Consider the following 20,432-nt stretch of genomic DNA (forward strand, 5'->3'; position numbering starts at 1 on the left):
CTCATTCACACCAGGCAAATGCCAGGGTGGTACCTAACTTATAGGTCCCAGGCCACTTCCTTCCTTCCCTTTCCCCGAGGGACGTCATCCCTCAAAACGTGAAGGGCTAAATGGTCTTAGATGACGAACGCCCAGAAATCTAAATCCTAAATCTTTTTCTCTTTTAAATAATATTTTCTTTACTGCTTTGCACAATTTTATACATATTTTAAATAACACATATAAGCATCCAATTATGTTATTGTTAGCGAATTATAGCTCACTCTTTTCTGCGCAGACTAGCCCCTTTCGAGCTGCGATCGACTGTTACACACTTCCTTTGTGGTCGATCAGATACGTATAAATATCTGCGACAATCGAAATTGTACTATTTAATTGAACTACTTTCCCATTTCTCTAATTGTTAGAAAACTCGAACAGTTTCATTTGGGGGAGGGGAGGGAGAGGACCTGCCCAAACGCTTATTTTACTCTTGAGAAAGAAAATATGTCAGGGCAGAAAAGGACGGTTAATAACCCGGCGTTCCCATGTTAACATCCTACTAAGAAGGATTGAAGCGACTGGATAATGTTACTCAAACTAGTAACTCGTGAAAACTAGAATTAATACTTGTTATATTTCTCAGATACATAGAAGAGTAGAGTATTTGCTTAACATTTTCCATCATAACGAATAATAGTGTCAGGTGTTTCCGCACTCTTTAGTGGAATATATTAATATCTTGGTGGTGTAAAATACGTAAAATGCTACAACAAACAATTCGTTGGAATGTGTAAGATAAGGAAGGTGAAGCAGCTACTTATATTTATTATTTACAAAGTTAGAAATCAATTGTTGGTTTGCAAGGAGAGGGGGGGGGGGAGAAAGTACGTTTAAAGTAGAAGTATTCTGTGAAAACTCAAAGTAGGAAGGGATCAGGAACATCCTATTGAGATATTGTGAAATCAAGAAGTAAACTTTTGTGGAAGAATATGAGACAGTCCTGTTAAGGCTCAAAACGTCTTTAACTCCAAAAATTGTATTTACAATAAAATGTAATAATAGTGCGTAGTATTAGCAAAATTGAAGATATTTGTACTCTTAACTATCTCACATTTTAATGCAAATTATTTATATCAAATACATAGAATTGTTCAGATTATTAACACTATATTTGTGCCACCAACCATCCAGCATGAACTTAATGTTAGTATACAATAATTGGGAAATTTTAAATGAACTTATAATCTTCTATCATATAAATTGTTTACAATTATAGGGAAAAAATTCAATTCAAGGCAAATACCTTGAAGGATTTCTGTTTCAGGCTTCCCCACTAATCAAGCGCGTGTATCTGTGGTGCATACGGTCCGGGATTCAATTCCTGGTGGGGAAACACAAAAAATGTACTTTCATAGCCATTCAATTTCATTAATCATTTATCTACATTAGCCTAAAGGGCACATCAAATCCTCATAATTTTCTTTGCAATTCATTATATTCAGTATTCTTATTCATCACAGTCATTTTTACAAGGTGAACCTTTCACCATTGAAGTGAGTGTAATGGACAACTAAAGAATATAGGCATCGTGTTCAAATGTTTTCTCGGAGTTCTCTCGTTTTCTCTCATGTACTAATTCCACCAATTATTTCACAGTCAATCACAGGAGTCTATCTGCCTCCTTCAGCCTAAAGAGATAAACTTCGAAATGGGTAATTAAAAATGTCATTTCATTTTTATAGAATACTAGCAGAATATTCGTTCTCACTTAAGAGTACGTTTCATTTTGGACATAAAGTGCTGAATTTGGATTTAAACGGCATTGGAAGGGTCACTGTTCGTCTCAGTGACCCCGAAAACTATGTATTCGACAGTAATATCGGTCATTTTCGATCATTCTTGTATATATAACTCCCCTCCCCAAGTTGCGGGGCTGAATTTTGATTTAAACTGCATCGGAAGTGTCTCTCTTCATCTCAGCAATCCCGAAAACTATGAATTTGGTACTAGTATCGGTTGTATATATATCCCCCTTCCCCTCGTTGCAGAGTTGAAAAAATTTGGATTTAAATGTTAGCAGAAGTGGCACTGTTCATCTCAGAAATCCCGAAAACTATTGATTCGACACTAATATCGGTCATTTTTGATCATTTTAAAATATCTTCCCTAAGTTGCACCATCAAATTGAAATGATAAAAACCATCCCAGGCCCGTACTTCATCTATATTGAAAATTTCATCGAGATCGGCCGGGTGTTTCAAGAGTTATGAGTTCACTTTTATTTTTATATAATAAGCGAATAGTGTATTGATTTACTCCTCAATTAATAATTATCTCTTAATGAGGAGGAGAAGAAGAAATACATTTGTTAAGCATTCTTTAAAGGTGTAGCAACCTGTAGTGGACCTATTTAAAATTTCAGTTATGAATGTATAAGTTCACACGAATTGAATTGTAAAAAATTCTTGTTTGAAAGTTAATAATTTAATTAGTGGTATTTTTTTATGTGGTTATATTACAGAATTGATAATTTTACATATTGAATGTAGTATATTTTTCAATAAAATATATCATATTAATTAATTTATTTTTCCTCCAGGAGCTGGAAGGTATATTGCAAGTAAATCGCTTATGCCATAAGCTTTTGTCAAAGTTCTTAGCATTGGATGAATATGATGCTATGTTCCGTGAGGCAAATCATAATGTTTTGGCGCCATATGGACGTATAACACTTCACGTGTTCTGGGAACTTAACTATGATTTCCTTCCTAATTACTGTTACAACGCAGCAACAAATAGGTAAGCAAATGCACTCTGTATTCCATTGCTGTTTTTTTTTTAAATATGTATTACAACTGATAAAGGAGAGTAGGCGGAACTAAATGATTGCAAGAGTAACACCATACTACATTGTTGTTTACGTATAAAGTAAGTTTAGTGAAAAATATTAAGTAACTGAAGGAATTCAGTAAATTGGAGAAAATCAATACAAATAAATAAAAATAAAGCATGTGGAAAAATATTGTCTTCTGTTTGTTGTGCAGTTTGATGTATTTATTTAGTTGCTGTTCTGGATATTAATAAGAAGTAATTTGTTCAAAGGTTTGTGAAATGCAGAGGTATTATGTTTGCTCAGCCAGTGCACAGAGACAAACCTCCACAAATGGGCCACCATTATCTGTGGGGCAGCAAACAGTTGAATCTGGCATATAGTACAATTTATGGACAATATTCAGGTAAGCATGTCTCTTCTTTATTGATTATAACAGTTTTTCACTTTATTAGTGTTGTCTGTTGCTGCTCGTCGCGGAATTCATAGCCCTGGCGTGTGTATTCCTCACTGAGATTACTCGCCAATTTCCAAGCCACCTCTCACACAGCTTCAATTTGACTGCATGCATTGATTTAATTTTGAGATAGCGTACTTTTCAGCAGCGAGGCTATATGAGATGTTGACCTACAGCTTAACGTGGGATCCAAACCACATGAGCTTCCGCCGGGAATCGAATCCAGGTCTTCCTCGCCAAAGGCGTGTACGCTAACCGCTTAGTCACGAGGAGTTTTTGACTGCATGAAGATTGTCACAAATATCGGTATTACGAGTTAGGTTAATCCCTTGACTAATTTAACCGAGTTGCTGATCTCAATTCAACTACGTGCACTTGTTCACAGATAATTAATTTAAATTTCCGAATGTTATTCTTTTCAAAAAATTTGACACCATTATTTAAACCACTATCTATATATGATTTAGTTTAATATTAAGGCATAGCTTCAAGCTTAATTTAATTAATGCAAGGATTTTCTTCATGCAAAATGTAACTGCTAATAAGCAAAGGCCGATTTATTAATCCACATTCAAATGTACGGAAAACTTACTAATTTACTGTTCATTTAGTTCTGAATTTTACCACTATAATGTCGTGAAGGGCAATGTTCTCAGACTATTTTCATCTTAAAGCAATAGCTGAAACCGAATTATAGAGCAACTCAATGCACGTACACATACATCCCCCCTTTTTTAAGCACTTCACTTTAATGTGAAGTTTTACATTTTTATTGCCCTAAAGTTGCTTTAATTTTGATTAATTACATTAAAGTGGTTTTAATTGATTACAGGAATAACAAAAACTTTAATTACACTAAAGCACTTTTAATTGATTACAGAAATAACAAAAACTTTAACTGAACTTTCGCATTTATGTTATCAGTTCCTTCAAACGTTATGATATTAATGTTATGCGTTATGCACTAAATTAATATGAGCAATCTATTTATTCTCAATTTACCGTAATATTTACGACTTTTATAATTCGTTGATAATCTGGTTATTGTAACACTGAAAACTGAAGTTATTCCACCTTTAATTATCTTCATTAAAGCACATAAAAACTTAATCAATGTGACCGTTATTTGTGCCCACATTTTCCCCTTCGCTTTATATAAAGAATCGCACCAACTCACGATCTTGACTTGTAAATTGTCGAAGAAGCAATGAGCTGTGCAGGCAGTCGTTGCTCACATTTTTTTTTTTTTTTTTAAGAGAGGGAAAGAGAGAGTAGGCAAAATACTTCCCCTCTGTTCCCCGCACCCCCTGTACTCATTTGCTACCAAGCATTGCTAGAGCAAATGTTTACATGTTGCAAAGAAAAGATGGAGCCTTGTTATAATAATTGTAACCCCACTTCTCCCTTCTCCTTCCTCGTGATACATTACTTCGCAAATCCTATATACTGCCCACATTTCATGTTACAAGCTTAAGAGTCTTCATCTCGGCGAAATTAAAATACCGCTAATTTTACAGTAATTATGTGATATCTTCAAATAGATAAAAGATAATCGAAATGTGGAACAAGAGCGCCCTAGACAGTATTATTTTACATGAGAAACCGTTATCACGACTCACTTATCTGCTTTCGATTTCGAGCCATTTTGAAAATCGGCTTTTATTTTCGTGTTTCTAAACAGCTGAAAACGGAAAGCCACTAGGTGACTTGTGATAACGGTACCTCACGCAAAATAATATTGTCTAGGGCGCTCTTGTTCCATATTTCAATTATCTTTTATCTATTTGAAGATATCACGTAATTACTGTAAAATTAGTGGTTTTTTAATTTCGCCGGGATGAAGACTCTTAAGCGATTTGGCCCAGACTTTTATCACGCAGCCAGTCAGGATTTCTTCTTTTATGGAGGATAAGTCAAAAATTATCCGCAATGTAACTATTCTTACGTTGTTCATACTGCCGTCTGTCCTCATTCATTTTATTGTTATACTGTTGTGGTCATGATATGGAAATTTGATCCTAATCCCGCCTTTTGTCTTCCTTTTGTTGCATATAGATCGTGGCCGCTTCATTAGAAGTTTGCACCAAAGAGAAACAATGAGCAGTGATCCGGTTTTTGTGGTCGGAAGGTGTATCAGGGGCCGCAATCCATCAAAGACTTTCGACACAATATGGGAACAGTGTCGTGCGCAACGGAGTGTCTACAAATGGATTTAAAAATTCAGAAATGGTCGCACAAGTGTTACGCACGAGGAAGGAGCTGGACGATCATCTACGGCCATAAATGATTACAACATTGAGGTTGTACGTGACACGGTTCTGTTAGACAGACGAGTGATTATTGATGAAATGGCACATCGTCCGGAAATTAGTCGTGATTCCTGATACACCTTCCGACCACAAAAACTGGATCACTACTCGTTGTTTCTCTTTGGTGCAAACTTCTAACGGAGCGGCCATGATCTATCTGCAACAAAAGGAAGACAAATGGAAGAATTAGGATCAAACTTCCATAGCATGACTACAGCAGCATAACAATAAAATAAACGAGGAGAGATATCAGTATGAACAATGTAAGAAAACTTATAGCTACATTGTGGATAATTTTTGACTTACCCTCGTACATAGTGATTATAATTACCATTAAGATATAATTGAACCACTGTTACATTCCTTCTTACGATTATTCATTATACCATTACCATTGTGACACATAACTGTAGATATAATTTTTATATTAACCAAAATTTCATTAGCATTCAGAGTATGGAACTTGAAACTAAAAAATGGTTACTCTCAGGCTATTATTTTATTATAAATTGTTATTTTTCGAAAAGACAACAGAAAGTTTTTCCAGATACATGCGAATAAATTCGATACACTTTTTCCTTGTACAGATATGAACTCTAGCCGCAAGTTACATATTAGTTTATGGCTTCCTGTACCAGAATCCGCAGCGAAATGCCTGCAGCAGTGGTACTGGAAATGATTCGCTATTGGGAGGTATATATCGTGACACTTGACGAGCAAAGTTCACCTATGACAGGACTGTGGGAGAGTTGTGACAGTTTGACGGTCTGAAAACCTATATTCATACGGTAATGGCCTGTTACACAACAGAGGCCTCTATTGGTAAATATTAACCCACAAAAGACACTCCCATGACGGTTCTAGTGAAAGTAACGAGTGAAATACTACGTCGGATTTCTTGCCAAGAGGTAGGAACTCTAGCATCTCTTATAACATTTGTAGTATGCGTTGAAATAACTAGTAATATTATTTGACCTCAAACTCTTGTGGCTCAGAGGCCCATTCAGCTAGTATAAGGAAAAAAATTAAAATCGTCAACATTAAGGCTCCTATGCTGTCGTAAGCACACGTACATCAGTTCCAACCTTAACATATCGCTGAACTTAAGACAGACTGACGGAAACTTAGCAGGTGACAATAGAAGTAAATGGTCAGTACTGCAGGTTAACTTTCCGAAAGGAATTCATGGTTGTTTGCTATATTTGCGTGTACAGGGAAATTTGTGTTCCGTAAAGTCCACAAAATTGTAAAAGTGAGTGTCGCATACTTGCAGCAATTCAGTATGGTCATTATGGCTTCCCCCCTCCCCCCCTCACATATATAAGGTACGTTTGTGCCGACAGAACACTCCAAATTGGGGACGCGGCAGTAGTTTTAAATTACACACGTCCTAAATTGTATTGAACCTCACATGCACTAAAGTGCAGAAGTTCCAAATTTGAACTAGGTGCATAAATCTTAAAAATGATTTAGGTGGATTAGTGGTAAAAATCCCGCGAGTTTTAACTGCAGCATTAGTCTTAAATATCTCTTGTGGCGTTATTATACCGAGAATACTGTAGGTTGTAGAAGTTTCTAAAAATTGAGAGAAAGTATACATTCATACCCCAATGAAGTATTCCATCTAAAAAATATTTCGGTAGTATTTACTGTTCATGTTTTGTATAATACAAGTTGGATACAGGACGAAATTTTGTTTTTCTGATGAAGAAATGTGCCTTATGGCACAGTTCATTAACAAATAAACCCGACTGATGACAAATCTGTCCCCTCTTGATTAGGCCTTGCCTACCTCTTTACGAAGCCACTCAAGATGTTTGATGGAATTTATACTTTCGAAAATAACCTGCACGTAGAAAAGAAACTGCCTTAATTCATTTTCACAGTTAAGTAAGTTATTTTATATAATTCATGTATAACTGCAGGATAAATAATAATAATAGTTTCAGTATTAGTAATATAGCTGTTACCGTTAGAATTAACTACATTCGTAACTGCATAATAGTAACTACTGCACTATCGCAGTTCTGTGTAGCGGTAGCGAATTTCAGAGCTACAGGAAGTGAATGGAATATTCAAAGATCCTAAAGTGCCGAAGTTCTAAAAATCATATATAGGGTGCGGCAGAACCGACTAAGCAGGTTGTATCGATTACTGTGGTGAGGGTAGGCAGTTGCACGTGGTCTGCCTTTGTTCAGTCGTTGACCCCATTTCACTAGCTAATGTGGTGTGGACCGGTGCACATCGTGGTTTTGCTGTTCGCGCTTATTATGAAAATAACAGATCTGTGATCGCTACACAACGATCTTTGAGGGGTGATGTCGAGTGGCCTGCGCGGTCACCTGATTTGAGAATTTGTGACTACTTTTTTGGGGGGGATATCTGAAGGAAAAGGTTTTCAAAAGCCGCCCTTATACCCTACCAGAATTAAAACAGCGGATTATTAATGAAGTGAATGCCATACCCCGCGATATGCGTGCAAGAGCTGCTCGAAACTTCAGGGATCGTCTACAACAATGTATTGATGCTAACGGCCGTCATCTTCAGGACATTATTTTCAAAACTAAATGAATGTAAAATGGTATATTGTACTAATTTAGAAAATTAAAAAAAAAAAAAAAAAATCTCTATATATCCAGATTTACTTTTTATTGCTCCTTAAAACTGCTTAGTTGGTTCTGCCGCATCCTGTAGATCCACAAGTCCCAAACTACATAGGTGGAAGAGTATAACAGGCCGATAGCCAGCCCACAAATGTAGAGGGTGCCCGGTAGAAGTTGGGGGGTGGGGCGATCCAAACCACATTATAGTTCATTTGCAAGCCTACCGTGAAAATATTAGGGGGACCCGACCCCCCTAGACCCCCCTTGGATATGGGCCTGGAGTATACCATCCTCACTGTCTCTTACGATGGAAATAATGATATTGAGCAGTTGTTCACAATGCTGGCCCAATCGAAAACCACTGCTGTCACGTTGTTGACGACATGCGATTTCTTTAGGCAAGTGCTATTTCGTATTTGTTCACATATATCCGGAGCAGCCTTTCGTACTATTTCTAAATCATGTACGAGAGTTATTAAACTCATGGCAACTATACCACAGCCGTCAAGAAAAGTTGTAGCAATGGAAGTCCACTTTGCAGGGTGCAATCGAAATATGCGTTATAAGAATTCATTATTCGGTCAGGCTTCAATACAAATGAATACAGAGGTACAAAGAAAAGCAATGGTACACTCATGTCCAAAATTATGTCGCATATCTATAAATATGTTGTTCTAGGTATATAATTTGATAACGAATTCGCCCGATATTTCTTGTAATGTTAGTATGTGTATAATCGGCAAAGACATGTATATGACAAATTTCATGTCAAAAGAACAGTAAATAAGAACAATAAAACGAAAATAAAATTTTCTTGTCCATTTAGCAACATTTTATTTTACTCATTTTAATTTTCGTATTTATAATTCTTTTCCTATGAAATTTACCACAAATATTAAATTCCCGATTATACACACAGTATGAGTATTAAAAGTACCCTGCAAAATCATTATCAAATTATATTCTTACGAGAAGACTGTTATAGATATGCGACAATAATTTTGGACATGAGTATACATGCGTAGCAAACTCAAATACCTTTCAAATAGTCCCCCACGCCGTCCACATATCTTTTCCATGAGGAAGACTGATTGTTGTAAACATTAGCGGACCACACACAGCCAACGGTATTCATCACTTTCCTCTCGTTGGCAAAGATATGTGGACGCCGTGTGGGACTAATTGAAGGATGTTCAGTTATTTCATTCAATAGCACAGTTAAACATCAGCATTTCATTCAATAGCAAAATCACTCTTGAACGTATATCGCATTTCAAAAGTGAAATTATTTTGATAGAACAGAAATAATTTAGAATCAAATGACATTGAACATCTAGAATGACATAAATACTAGAGAATACACGTACTATAGAGTTCGTTTTAAATTTTAAAATATCTCGAAAAACATGTTTGGAGAGGAGGAAACAGGGGTGCAAGTACATTTAATAAAATATTATATGGAAGACAAAAAATTCTTTGTCAAAAATAAAATTTCAATAGGTAGCGTACTAAAATGAATATGCATATGATATTGTATTATTATTATTATTATTATTATTATTATTATTATTATTTTGTTAGGTTTCGTGGGAGCATACCATTTCAGAACAATGTGCAGGTTGCTTGGATATCAAGGTATAGCAGTTGTCATGGAAGAGCTGTTGAAAATTGTGAAGAGCCTTATTCAAGGAAATCTGCTGCAGTTTACAAAAACGTTAATGGAGGCTATGCCGAAACAGTGCAAATTGCCTCGATATGACTATGGGTCTCCAGGTGAGTATATTTATTCTAATTAAGTGCGCATTTTCAGTAGTATATGTTATTTATTTTCTTAAATCTAAAATACGAAGGTATCCATGATTTTTTGGAATCTGAATTTTGAAATTGACCATGTTTTCCAGGTGTTTTGGCATATTATCATGCACAGTTGAATGATATAGTTCAGTACCCGGACGCAAAGACTGAACTTTTCCATAACTTCAGAGAATTTGGAAATACAATCTTGTTTTGTCTATTGATGGAGCAGGCTTTGTCTCAAGAGGAAGTGTGTGATTTGTTGCATGCTGCCCCTTTCCAAAATATTTTGCCGCGGCCTTATTGCAAAGGTAAGTTCTAATTCTAAAAGAAATTCTAATTCTAATTCTAAAAATAGTGACGAAACATTACTAGGTACAGTAGACTTTCGACTATCCGGCCTTGTTCCAAGAAAAGAAAAAAAAACTCCATAATAAAATGAGTAATTTTCTTGAACGACTAAACATGTAAGGTCTACATAAAAACACGACAGTTGCCAAGAAAAAGCCACCATCTATCAAGGATTTCTTCAAAAACTAAAACTGTTGAATTTCGACAATTTTAGGCTTACCTTACCCCCTTCATATTTGTGTAATCATTTATCAGTTAATAATAAAACAAGTTAAATACTTCTATAAGAATTTAATGGCGGAAGCTCATGTAGTGCAGATTCCACGTTAAATTATAGGTCCACGTCTCATATAGCTTCGCTGCTGAGCGGAACGCTAAACTCACAAATTATATCAATCAAATTCTTGAAGAATTAGGCCTGCCTTTCGTTTATTGTAAAATTGTATGCACGTACAATGTACACTATTTTGTGCTTCCTGTGTTTAAGTTAAACATTAAGAAATTTATTTTAAAATGTGTACAGTATTTTTATTCTTGGATTTCGTTTCTCTGTAATAAATTTCTAAAAGGCACAGTACAGTACATAACAAAATTATAAAGCACTAGCTTGTACTTAGAGGTCAAAACATATGATAACAGTGGATTTTGGTATAGAAAGTGTGTTTTAATGGTATAGATGGTGCAAGAAGTGAATAATTATAGAACTCCGGCCTACCCGGCATCTTAATTATCCTGCTGCCCTTTCGTCACATTAGGCCGGATAGTCGAGAGTCTACTGTAAGAACTGAGTAATTATAGAATTCCGGCCTGCCCGGCTTCTAAATTATCGTACCTGTCCTTCCGTCACATTAGGCCAGATTACTGTAAGAACTAATTTTCATTTGATGTGTCTTCTGCATTACATTATATTGTACATGTAATTGTGCTAGTGGGATGAAAATTGAAGTAGGATTGGCAAGTTATTTGTTGTGTAATGCCATGTAGTTAGATTTATACTTAGATAGAAGAGGATAAAAACTGATTATTAACTTGTTGATGGATTCTAACTTAGGAAGCAAGATAAATCTTGGGAACACGATAATTTATAAGATAATTAGGATATGAGTGATGAAATGTATTTAAAGCAATAATAGAAACAATTCGTGTAATGTATTATGATCATGACACAGTAACGAAGATTCATGAGGTAAGTGTGAATTATTGATGAAAATAAATATAATAAGAGACGGAAATGTGCTCGCATTAGTTGGTTGCGATAATACCACAAACAATAAAGTACTCCCTAGTATTAGTACTTTCTACTTTCTGGTATACTACACAGCTGTCAAGACCTTATGCTAAATACCGTCGTACAAGATACAAGTGTGTTAGTCTATTGAAAACTGTGTTACTCCTTAAGTGAGGAGTCTTTAGGGAGAAGTCATTTTGTTTTTTTTCCGTAAAATTTGTTTGAAAATAGAATTTAAAAAAAAAAAAAAAAAAAAACAACTTTTCATTCTATCCGCTGCAACAGCATTACTACTAAGTCCATTAACCAAATTGTGGTGAAAAAAAGTATGTGGGCTAAAACTTCCGCCATTCGTGCTCAGATCCAGTTATGGTGGCCGCATATATACGCTGTCCACACGTAAAGGGTTAAAATACATGTAGATCAACCCCAAATTTGCAAATTGTGTCATACATATATGAATACGTGAGCAGTAAGTGATAAGTTCTTGTTCAAAGTCTCCGTTCATCGAAAGCTGTTGGATTTTTTAGTACAAAATTCGAAACAGTCATCTCTTTTATTTGAATTGTACGTGGTTGAGTTGTGTTTTGACCGCGTATGGAAACTAGAGGTGCAGTTGAAATATACAAAAATCCAAAAGAAATAAAATATTTTTTTAAAAAAAAATAAATAAAAAAAACAGTAGAAATCATGGAGATAATCCTTTAAAGTTATGATTAATGTCCGGATTTGTATGTAATTACATATTTTTTTCCTTCATATGTAGGCTCGTCAAATCCTTAAATGTTTTTGATTCACACCTGTAGGGTGCTTCAACTCAAGTTTCATATTACATATTTAAACATATTTTGACCAATATTACATATTTCTAGGGTTTCTACATATTTTTTACATAAAACTGTTAAAATTTTGCGTTTACTGAAATTTTAATTTAAAATAAAAAAAATAATAATAAATAAACTCTCCAACTGTGCAAGGCTTGCATCTAGATTCAATTTTGTCATGTCTATCTTTTCGTTTCTTTACCGAAAGAGAAATCTCTCCCTTTTTTATTTGTCAAACCATGTTTCGCAGAATTTTCGCCGATAACAAAAGAAATATAAGAAGAAACAAGTAAAAATCCTCCCTCCGGGGTGCATTAGCAGCGCTCTATATTCTCAATTCTGGAGGAAGACAGATCACGTGCCTGACAGGCGACTGGCCAGAAAATTCCTAAAATGAAGTCTATTTGATTGTCATCGGAGGTCGGACGGCAAAAAAGATGAAAGCAAATTCTGCAGTTCAAGTTAAAACTGTATGCTAGTGTGCTTCCAGGAATTTACTGCAAGAGTTCGTTCCAAGAAGCTGGCGACAATGGCAATATCATAGCAGGTAACCTAAGCTTTCAAACAACTTCGCTTGTTCAACTGATTGACAGGAGGACAGTACTCTAGTATTGCAGTTGCAAATAGCACGTGTTCTGTATTGACCGTCGAAGTTACAAATGGCTCCGGTTGCCTCAACTTTATTCGCAAAATTGCGGTCGTAGGTAACTATCGATGATGCGTTTCCTACGGACGGTAAAGTGGTGTTGTGCCAAGTGTGTGAAAAAAAAAAAAAAAAAAAAAAATGGATGTTCAATGAAATCTCAGGTAGAACATGTACGAAGTGTACTCCATGCAAGGAATATAAATTTGCGAACTGCACAAAAAACAAGTGTTTAATGACTTAAAAGTAGCGTGTGACATCGCATACATAGACGGCAGTTTTGGTTGGCTACCTACAAGCATTAAAAAGCTACACTGTTGGGCGGCCTCTTCCGGAATCAATGGAAATCATAGAGGATGCAAAGAGACTGCTGCAAGGTGTGTGTGGAGATGTAGGAGAAAAAGTTCGAAAAAAATTAAATGCAGTGCTGGAAAGAAACCCGGGTTACGACAGCCTATTGGCAGTGTGTGAGATTCTCAGCGGTGAAACAAGAACTCTCCCTGAAGATATTTCCCCCAACTGCATCCCCCTGTTTAAATACGCTCCTGTTACCTCATGTGATGTGGAGAGATCATTCTCTGCATACAAGAATATTTTATCCGATCGCTGACAAAATTTTACTGCTGATCATTTGGAAATGTACCTTGTAACCCATTGTGCAACAACACACTGTTGAACTGCAGGCACATCTTTTGTAAGTACTTTATTTCAAATTAAAAATGTTCATTAGTGGAAATATTCTTCAATTTTAGTTCAGCTGGTATTGTTTAAAAGATATAGGACTGTTTTTGCGTGCAAGAAATAAATATATATAAAACAATACATTTCGTCTTCAGTTGCTTTTAGTATTTAAATTTGTATATTGCGTATAATCCATTTCAAGATTGGGCCGTGGTGACGGATGCGCATTTAGTGTAAAAGGTTCTAGATTTGAAACAAGACAACACCACATCACATGAGATTGCTGACGTACAAAGGCGTATGCATTGTTTTCTCGGAGCTTTCCTGTTTCTCTGTAACCAATTCACATATTCCTTCATTCGCGTCTGATTTTTATTATTCTGCAATCAGTCACGTCAGTGACGTATGGCTGTCTCAACTGTTCAAGCATTTCACTTCATTGGGGACTTGCATTAAGCATGATAAAGTGTAGTAGGTTTTCCTTTTTATTTTCATAATTCGTTTAAATATTGCATACTCATACGCGTGTTAATATTACGTTTTCATAAATATGTAACATTACATATTCTTATATAATATTACATATTTCTTACATTTTTAAGCGATTTTTGTTACATATTTATGTACATATTTAAAGGGTTGATATTACATAAAAATCCGGACTAGTTATGAGTTTACTAACCTTCTTAGTATTCTTATGCAGATATTGTTATTTCGATTCAGCGGTAGAGCGCTTACCTCTGGTGCGTGGGCTCTCTGGTTCGATCCTCGGCTAAGTAAGTTTGTGGTGGATTACATCGTGTCCGTGGGTTTTCTCGGGGTATTCCCTTTTCCTCCTATTTTCTCATTCCATCAATTCCTCCTTCATCATTTACATGCTTTAAACATCGTCTTCCTTGGCTTAAATGGCAAAAACGTGGGACGTCAAAAAAAATATTTCGACATTCTGAATGCTTTAATCAGGCATCTCTAATCAGGAAAGAACAGCGGCCTAAGTTTTTAAATAAGCTTTTCACATGCTAGTTAGCAACACAGTGGAAATTATTATAAAAGTTGCATGACAAATTTTATCAATACGAAGTGGTAAATTACAGACCTTATTTATTTATTTTTTAACAGTCCACATCTCAACTGGAGTCTTAATTTACTACTTTGTATTGATACAACTTGTCGTATAACTTGTATAAATGCCACTGTTTTGCTACAACTGAGCATGCAAAGAAATTACTGCAAGAAAATGACGTAAACCACTGTTTGTTCCTGATGAGGGATGCGCGATTCGAAATATTGAAATAACAGTGAATTACAGTGTGAAAGTTAGTAAATTCCTTATTATAATGTATTCCTTACGTTCTTTAAGTGTAATGATAATTCTTACAGTGTGCATCAATACTTAATGTGTTAACCATTCGATTGGCGTTCACTCAACTGAATTATATTATTATTTATGGTGTTCTAGTTTGGAGTAATTCAAATATTTCCCGTTTTACTTGACGATTCTCCACTTGCACCGAAATGGTGTCACTGTTTATTAATCATTAGCACTAAACGAATCTGAAAATGATTAGTAGGATCACTAATGGATAAGCAGTTGATTCGCGTGATTGTGATTTTTTTATGTTATTTCCGGCAGATGGAGAAAAACCAGAAACGAAACAGAAAAGGCTAGAAGCAAAATACTCCGCTCTTCAGATTGTACCAAATATTGAAAAATTGGGAACGGCTAAGGTAAGAATAATACATTTCTGTCTTTGCTTCTGTCGTCGTGAATCCTAACTGCTTAATGATGGTAATGTATTATAATATAAACGTGTCTTGTCAGTATAATATAGTATTAAGAATGATTCCTTACTGCCTAAGTATTGTTATATTTTAACATATACTTAAGTTCCATTGCCCGTAAGTGCTGAAAAATGTCTGTGACCATTTTTCTTAATAACAAGTAATTCGATTATGCAGCAATAGGCTAACCAGCTTGCAACAAACAACTGGTTTTGAAGTGGAAAGACTTTCTACATGAATACCGCATATGTTTTATAACGAATGTCCTTCTCCTTTAATTTGGAATATTCCTGACAACTGTACACAGTTTTGGAAACTAAACACAATTTCTTGGTAGCATCTGACCCGATGGGAGAACATCATGTATTTTTTTTGGAATTTTCTAAAAACAAATTCCCAACGATGTTTGAATTATTCGCATGGGACACATGTACCCCGTTTGTAAAGGGTTAACTATAATTGTCATACCTCAGAAATAGTAATATTAATACCAATAAGTATTAACCATCAGCGAAAGCTGAATCCACCGTAAAACTTCTAATAACACAGATTTTTAAATCAATATTCATTACTATTATTAAAAAAATAAAAGAAAAAGCTTTAAAAAGATAAATATAGATAAAGTTGACACTCAGGCTTTCACCTTATAATGGAATAATTTCTACCCACTTAAAAATAATATAATTTCTTCCATATCCCCAACAATATCAAAAATCATTTGTAACCTGTGAAAGAGTTTTTTTTTTTTTTTTTTTTTAACATTGTAGCATATCTTCAACAGGTTAAAATAGATTTTGTGTTGAATTTTTTTGTAATTTTCTTTCTTTGTGTTGCGATAATAGAAGAGAACCAATATGATATTACCTTGGCCTGTCTTCTGACTTCTTAAATTCTTGAAAAAAACTTTCAGTATATTTTTTCACCGACTATTAGGTTTTCTGTTTTATCAGTCATAAGGAATTTCCAACTGTTTTAGATAAAATTCACCTGGAAGACTTAAATGACCATAGCAAAGGATTTAAGTCACTATTCTGGATTAAAATGCAAAACTACAGTTCCCTTATAGAAAAAAATTCTGATCATTTAATGGCAACTCCAAGGATCTTCATTCCAGTTCTCTATTCGTGTAGAGATTTATGTGCGTTTGTAAGAAATCAGGAAAGACCAGTCACTTCCATCATTCTAAGCTTTCTCTTGGCTATATGGTTAGCGTAGGCGCTTTTGGTGCGGGAGATCCAGGATCGATTACCGGTGAGCTCATGTGATTCCGGTCTGAAGTTAAGCTGAAAGTCCACATGCCATAGAGCCTCGGTGCTGAAAGGGACGCAAAACTTATCCAACCAACTTGTGTCATTCATTTTGTAACAGCAACAACAAACAATATTATTATTATTATTATTATTATTATTATTATTATTATTATTATTATTATTATTATACAGTATATGAAAACCCAAATCAACTAATAACTTTTATTTAAAAACAGATCAGTGTCATTAAATTTTCTTAGGTATTTATTACTCATTAATAGAGCCAATTTGTTCATACTAACGCAGTAATATTTTACAGCAAACTATGATAGCAAGAGAAGGAGATTTGTTGACAAGAGAGCGCCTGTGCTGCGGCTTATCAATTTTTGAAGTTGTTTTAAATAGACTCCGAAGTTTTCTTGATGACCCTGTGTGGGTGGGACCTCCCCCAGTAAATGGTGTGATCAATGTGGATGATTGCACAGAGTTTCATCGCTTGTGGTCAGCTTTGCAGTTCGTCTACTGTATTCCTGTTGGTGAAACAGAATTTACTGTGGAGTAAGTAAATGAATTTTTTGTTTGTTTGTTCCCTTAAAGCTTAGAAAGAATTTTACCGTATTATATAAAAAAAATTGACTTGAATCCAAAATGGCGGATTTCAAGATGGCGGCCATGAATGACATACACTCCAAAAGTTGCGGCCCCTCATCAAACCTCTGTTCCCATCATCACTTTTTACTTTTCCCGTCGATTTTCAAACTTATGCAGGTGTCCAAGTATTTTGACTCACCCTGTATTTTTAAAGCAGTGATTTTCAACTCATTTCAGTACAAGAACTATTTTTCAGTTTTGAGATATTGTATCTTTGTGGTTCGCATGAGTATTGATAAATAAAGGCCGTCCCTTTTCGGAATAGAAAACAAAATCCCAAGGTCTGTACGTGGAGAACGGTATTCATGAAGGTGATGGATATGAGCTTAGACATGAGCTCTCTCGTGGCTAAGGGGTTAGCGTACGCGTCCTTAGCGTGGGAGCCCCGGGTTCGATTCCGGGCGGGAGCTCATGTGGTTCGGATTCCACGTTAAGCTGTAGGTCCACGTCTCATAGCCTCGTTGCTGCAAGGGACGCTAAACTGAAAATCAAATCAAACCACTCTCCGACCTACTTTACTTCCTCAAGTTGTCCCAGGCACTCATTTTAAAAGAGTCTGGGTGGACAACGTTGATGAATGTAGAAGAACACTTCAGGAGGAGTTTCAAATAGATATTAATACTCTTATATATTGGCAAGATAAGAATAACAAATTTAGAATTGGATAATACAGCAGACTACCGGGTATCCGGCTCGCAACTATCCGGCCTAGTTTTCTTTTATTGTAATTAAATAAGGAAGGAACGGCGTTGCATTGGCAACATTGCCAAAGTATTAGAAGCGAGCGTCTGCTACGATCCTCCTACATGTCGTGTGCAAAATGAAAGTTGTGACAGGAAAAGAGCAGCGTTCTGTCCCTGATTCATTGTTTCGTCAGTGTGTGACGGACCTCAATACAGCACACTTGCCGCTGTTCCTGATTACAACTGTACAGTACTGTATTCGTAAATTGTTCTTGGGGTATTTTTTGTAAGTGTACTACAATGAACTCCGGCCTATCCGGCTTTTTTGTTATCCGGCCTTCCCTTTCGCCACATTAGGCCTGATACTCGGAGTCTACTGTAAGTATAATGTTAAGTGCACTTTACACCGTAACATAGTTTTATTAAGAAAAGTATGAAATTGTGAAGCCCTTACATAATACTTACTTACTTTTTTTTTTTTTTTTTTTTTTTTTCAAGATACGTTACTTCGTAAAAGTACGTTACTACGTATAAAAATTAAAAACCTTCACTGACGTTGGAGCTATAAGCATATTAAAATCGTGCTGCAAAAGCCGATTTAAGCCTCTATGATTTAAGCCTCTATGGTTCTTGAAAATCAATACTCGTTAAAGTATCCCAGAAATTATTTCAGCTAGTAGGAATACAAAAAGGCTAGTAAACTTTACCTTGTGGTATGATTCCATATGTTCTCTCAATCAACACTTTGGATAAGTTTGACTTTAAAGAGCCACTTATCAAATATGAATGTGAATCCGAATTTTCCAGCACGTGTGAATGAATTGAGGTATCTCCACTAAATTAGTACTGACATGCAAATTGCGAAGACTGACGAACATATGCAAATGCGAATTATCCCACCATACTGGTTTTGTTCAACCGAACTCGTGCGATAGAGTGTTGTCGTCCGCAGTTCTCAGCGCAGTAAATGACAAAAAGCAGTGTTTAAGAAAAATACGAGTAAATCAAGCGGAAATACAAATTTTAGAAAAGACGAGAACAATAACAAAACTATTTTGTATTTTATTACATATATGTGATCAGAATATTTAAATCTGGATTACAACATCGTGCATATTAATGAAGACAGGTCTCCGCTTGCTACAAATGTGTACTAAACCATTCTCCTTGCTAAAAGTTCCACATTTTATTCTTATTTTATATTAAATTATATTAACTCGCATAGTTTTCCAGGCATATTACAATGTAAGGTAATATAAAATGAAGTGAGCAGTGGCGTTTTCATGTCTCTCTAGAGGAAACTTAATCCCCCAGAACGGGATATAAGTTACCAACTGTATGTAAAGAATACATTTCAAATACACAATAGTACTGACCTGGGTGTGATCCAAAGAAGTCAATATTCTTTTTCAATTTCTCATCAATATTTCAGACAAAATTCTCGACTACCTTTCATCGAGATGCTTTCTTTTACTTTAAATTGTGATAGTTGTTATTCTAAGTACATGCTAGATTATTCTACTTCAATAGCAAAGCGTCAAATTTTGAAATGTATGTATTCCCGTAATCAGCCCAATAACGGAATCTCTCTCTATATAAAATGTCCTGTATGTAGTCTTGCTAGCACCAAGACTTAAAAGTGTACCAGGCACAGACTAAGAGATATTAATATTAATTTTATTAACACAAATTGACAAATACGTAATAATTGGATTTTATTGTATGGAAATACATTTTTAAATTCTGTAAATATAGGTTGATAGAAATGCTGTACATATTAGGTGTACAAAATAGTACAAATTTCACTATCATTGACATTGAGAAAAAGAGAAAAGTAATTCACTATACGGAAATACATTATGAAATTGTGTACAAAAATGGGCGAAAAATCACCAGCTGGGTACAAACTTGTTCTGACAACATTATTTTTCCCAAGAAGGCAACGTATTTAACTGCAGACAATTTTCTGAAGAGATTTGTGATGATGAAAAAGCAAATTTTCAACGACTAATCAATAATATCTATAACTGTGATAAAGTTAACCGTAAATAAAAAAATAATTCATTTTGACTTAGGTAGTTAACTCTTAAGCAATATATAAATTAGTTGGTCTAAAAAGATTGTATACGAGACATTTAGTATTACAATAATTTTATCTTCCTATCAAAAGCGTAAGATATGAATTTTCAAGCATAAAATTTCAGCTTTGTTCTAATTCGCATTTGCAAATTTTCGGATCTAGTAGAGGCAGTTAAGTGTGCAGTTCGCATTCGTATCGTATTCAGTTCCACTGGAAGTGCAGCCTAAGTGTGAACTGTTTAGTTGTTCCTGTTATTACTTCAGTTCTGATTTCCGTGATTTTGG

General features: G+C 35.2%; 1 protein-coding gene across 2 annotated transcripts in view; it reads left to right on the plus strand.

Moving 5' to 3' along the window:
* Cyfip (Cytoplasmic FMR1-interacting protein Sra-1) overlaps nt 1–20,432 on the plus strand; it is a 110,311-nt gene that overhangs the window by 79,098 nt on the left and 10,781 nt on the right. For both annotated transcript variants that reach the window (XM_081738943.1, XM_081738944.1), the window contains 6 exons: nt 2,582–2,781; nt 3,085–3,218; nt 9,763–9,954; nt 10,083–10,286; nt 15,336–15,430; nt 17,054–17,292. In XM_081738943.1, coding sequence (XP_081595069.1) covers nt 2,582–2,781; nt 3,085–3,218; nt 9,763–9,954; nt 10,083–10,286; nt 15,336–15,430; nt 17,054–17,292 — 1,064 coding nt within the window. The remainder of the gene's footprint in view (nt 1–2,581; nt 2,782–3,084; nt 3,219–9,762; nt 9,955–10,082; nt 10,287–15,335; nt 15,431–17,053; nt 17,293–20,432) is intronic.

This window comes from Thermobia domestica, chromosome 14 (assembly GCF_964235325.1).
Source record: "Thermobia domestica chromosome 14, izTheDome1.hap1.1, whole genome shotgun sequence".
Taxonomy (NCBI): domain Eukaryota; kingdom Metazoa; phylum Arthropoda; class Insecta; order Zygentoma; family Lepismatidae; genus Thermobia; species Thermobia domestica.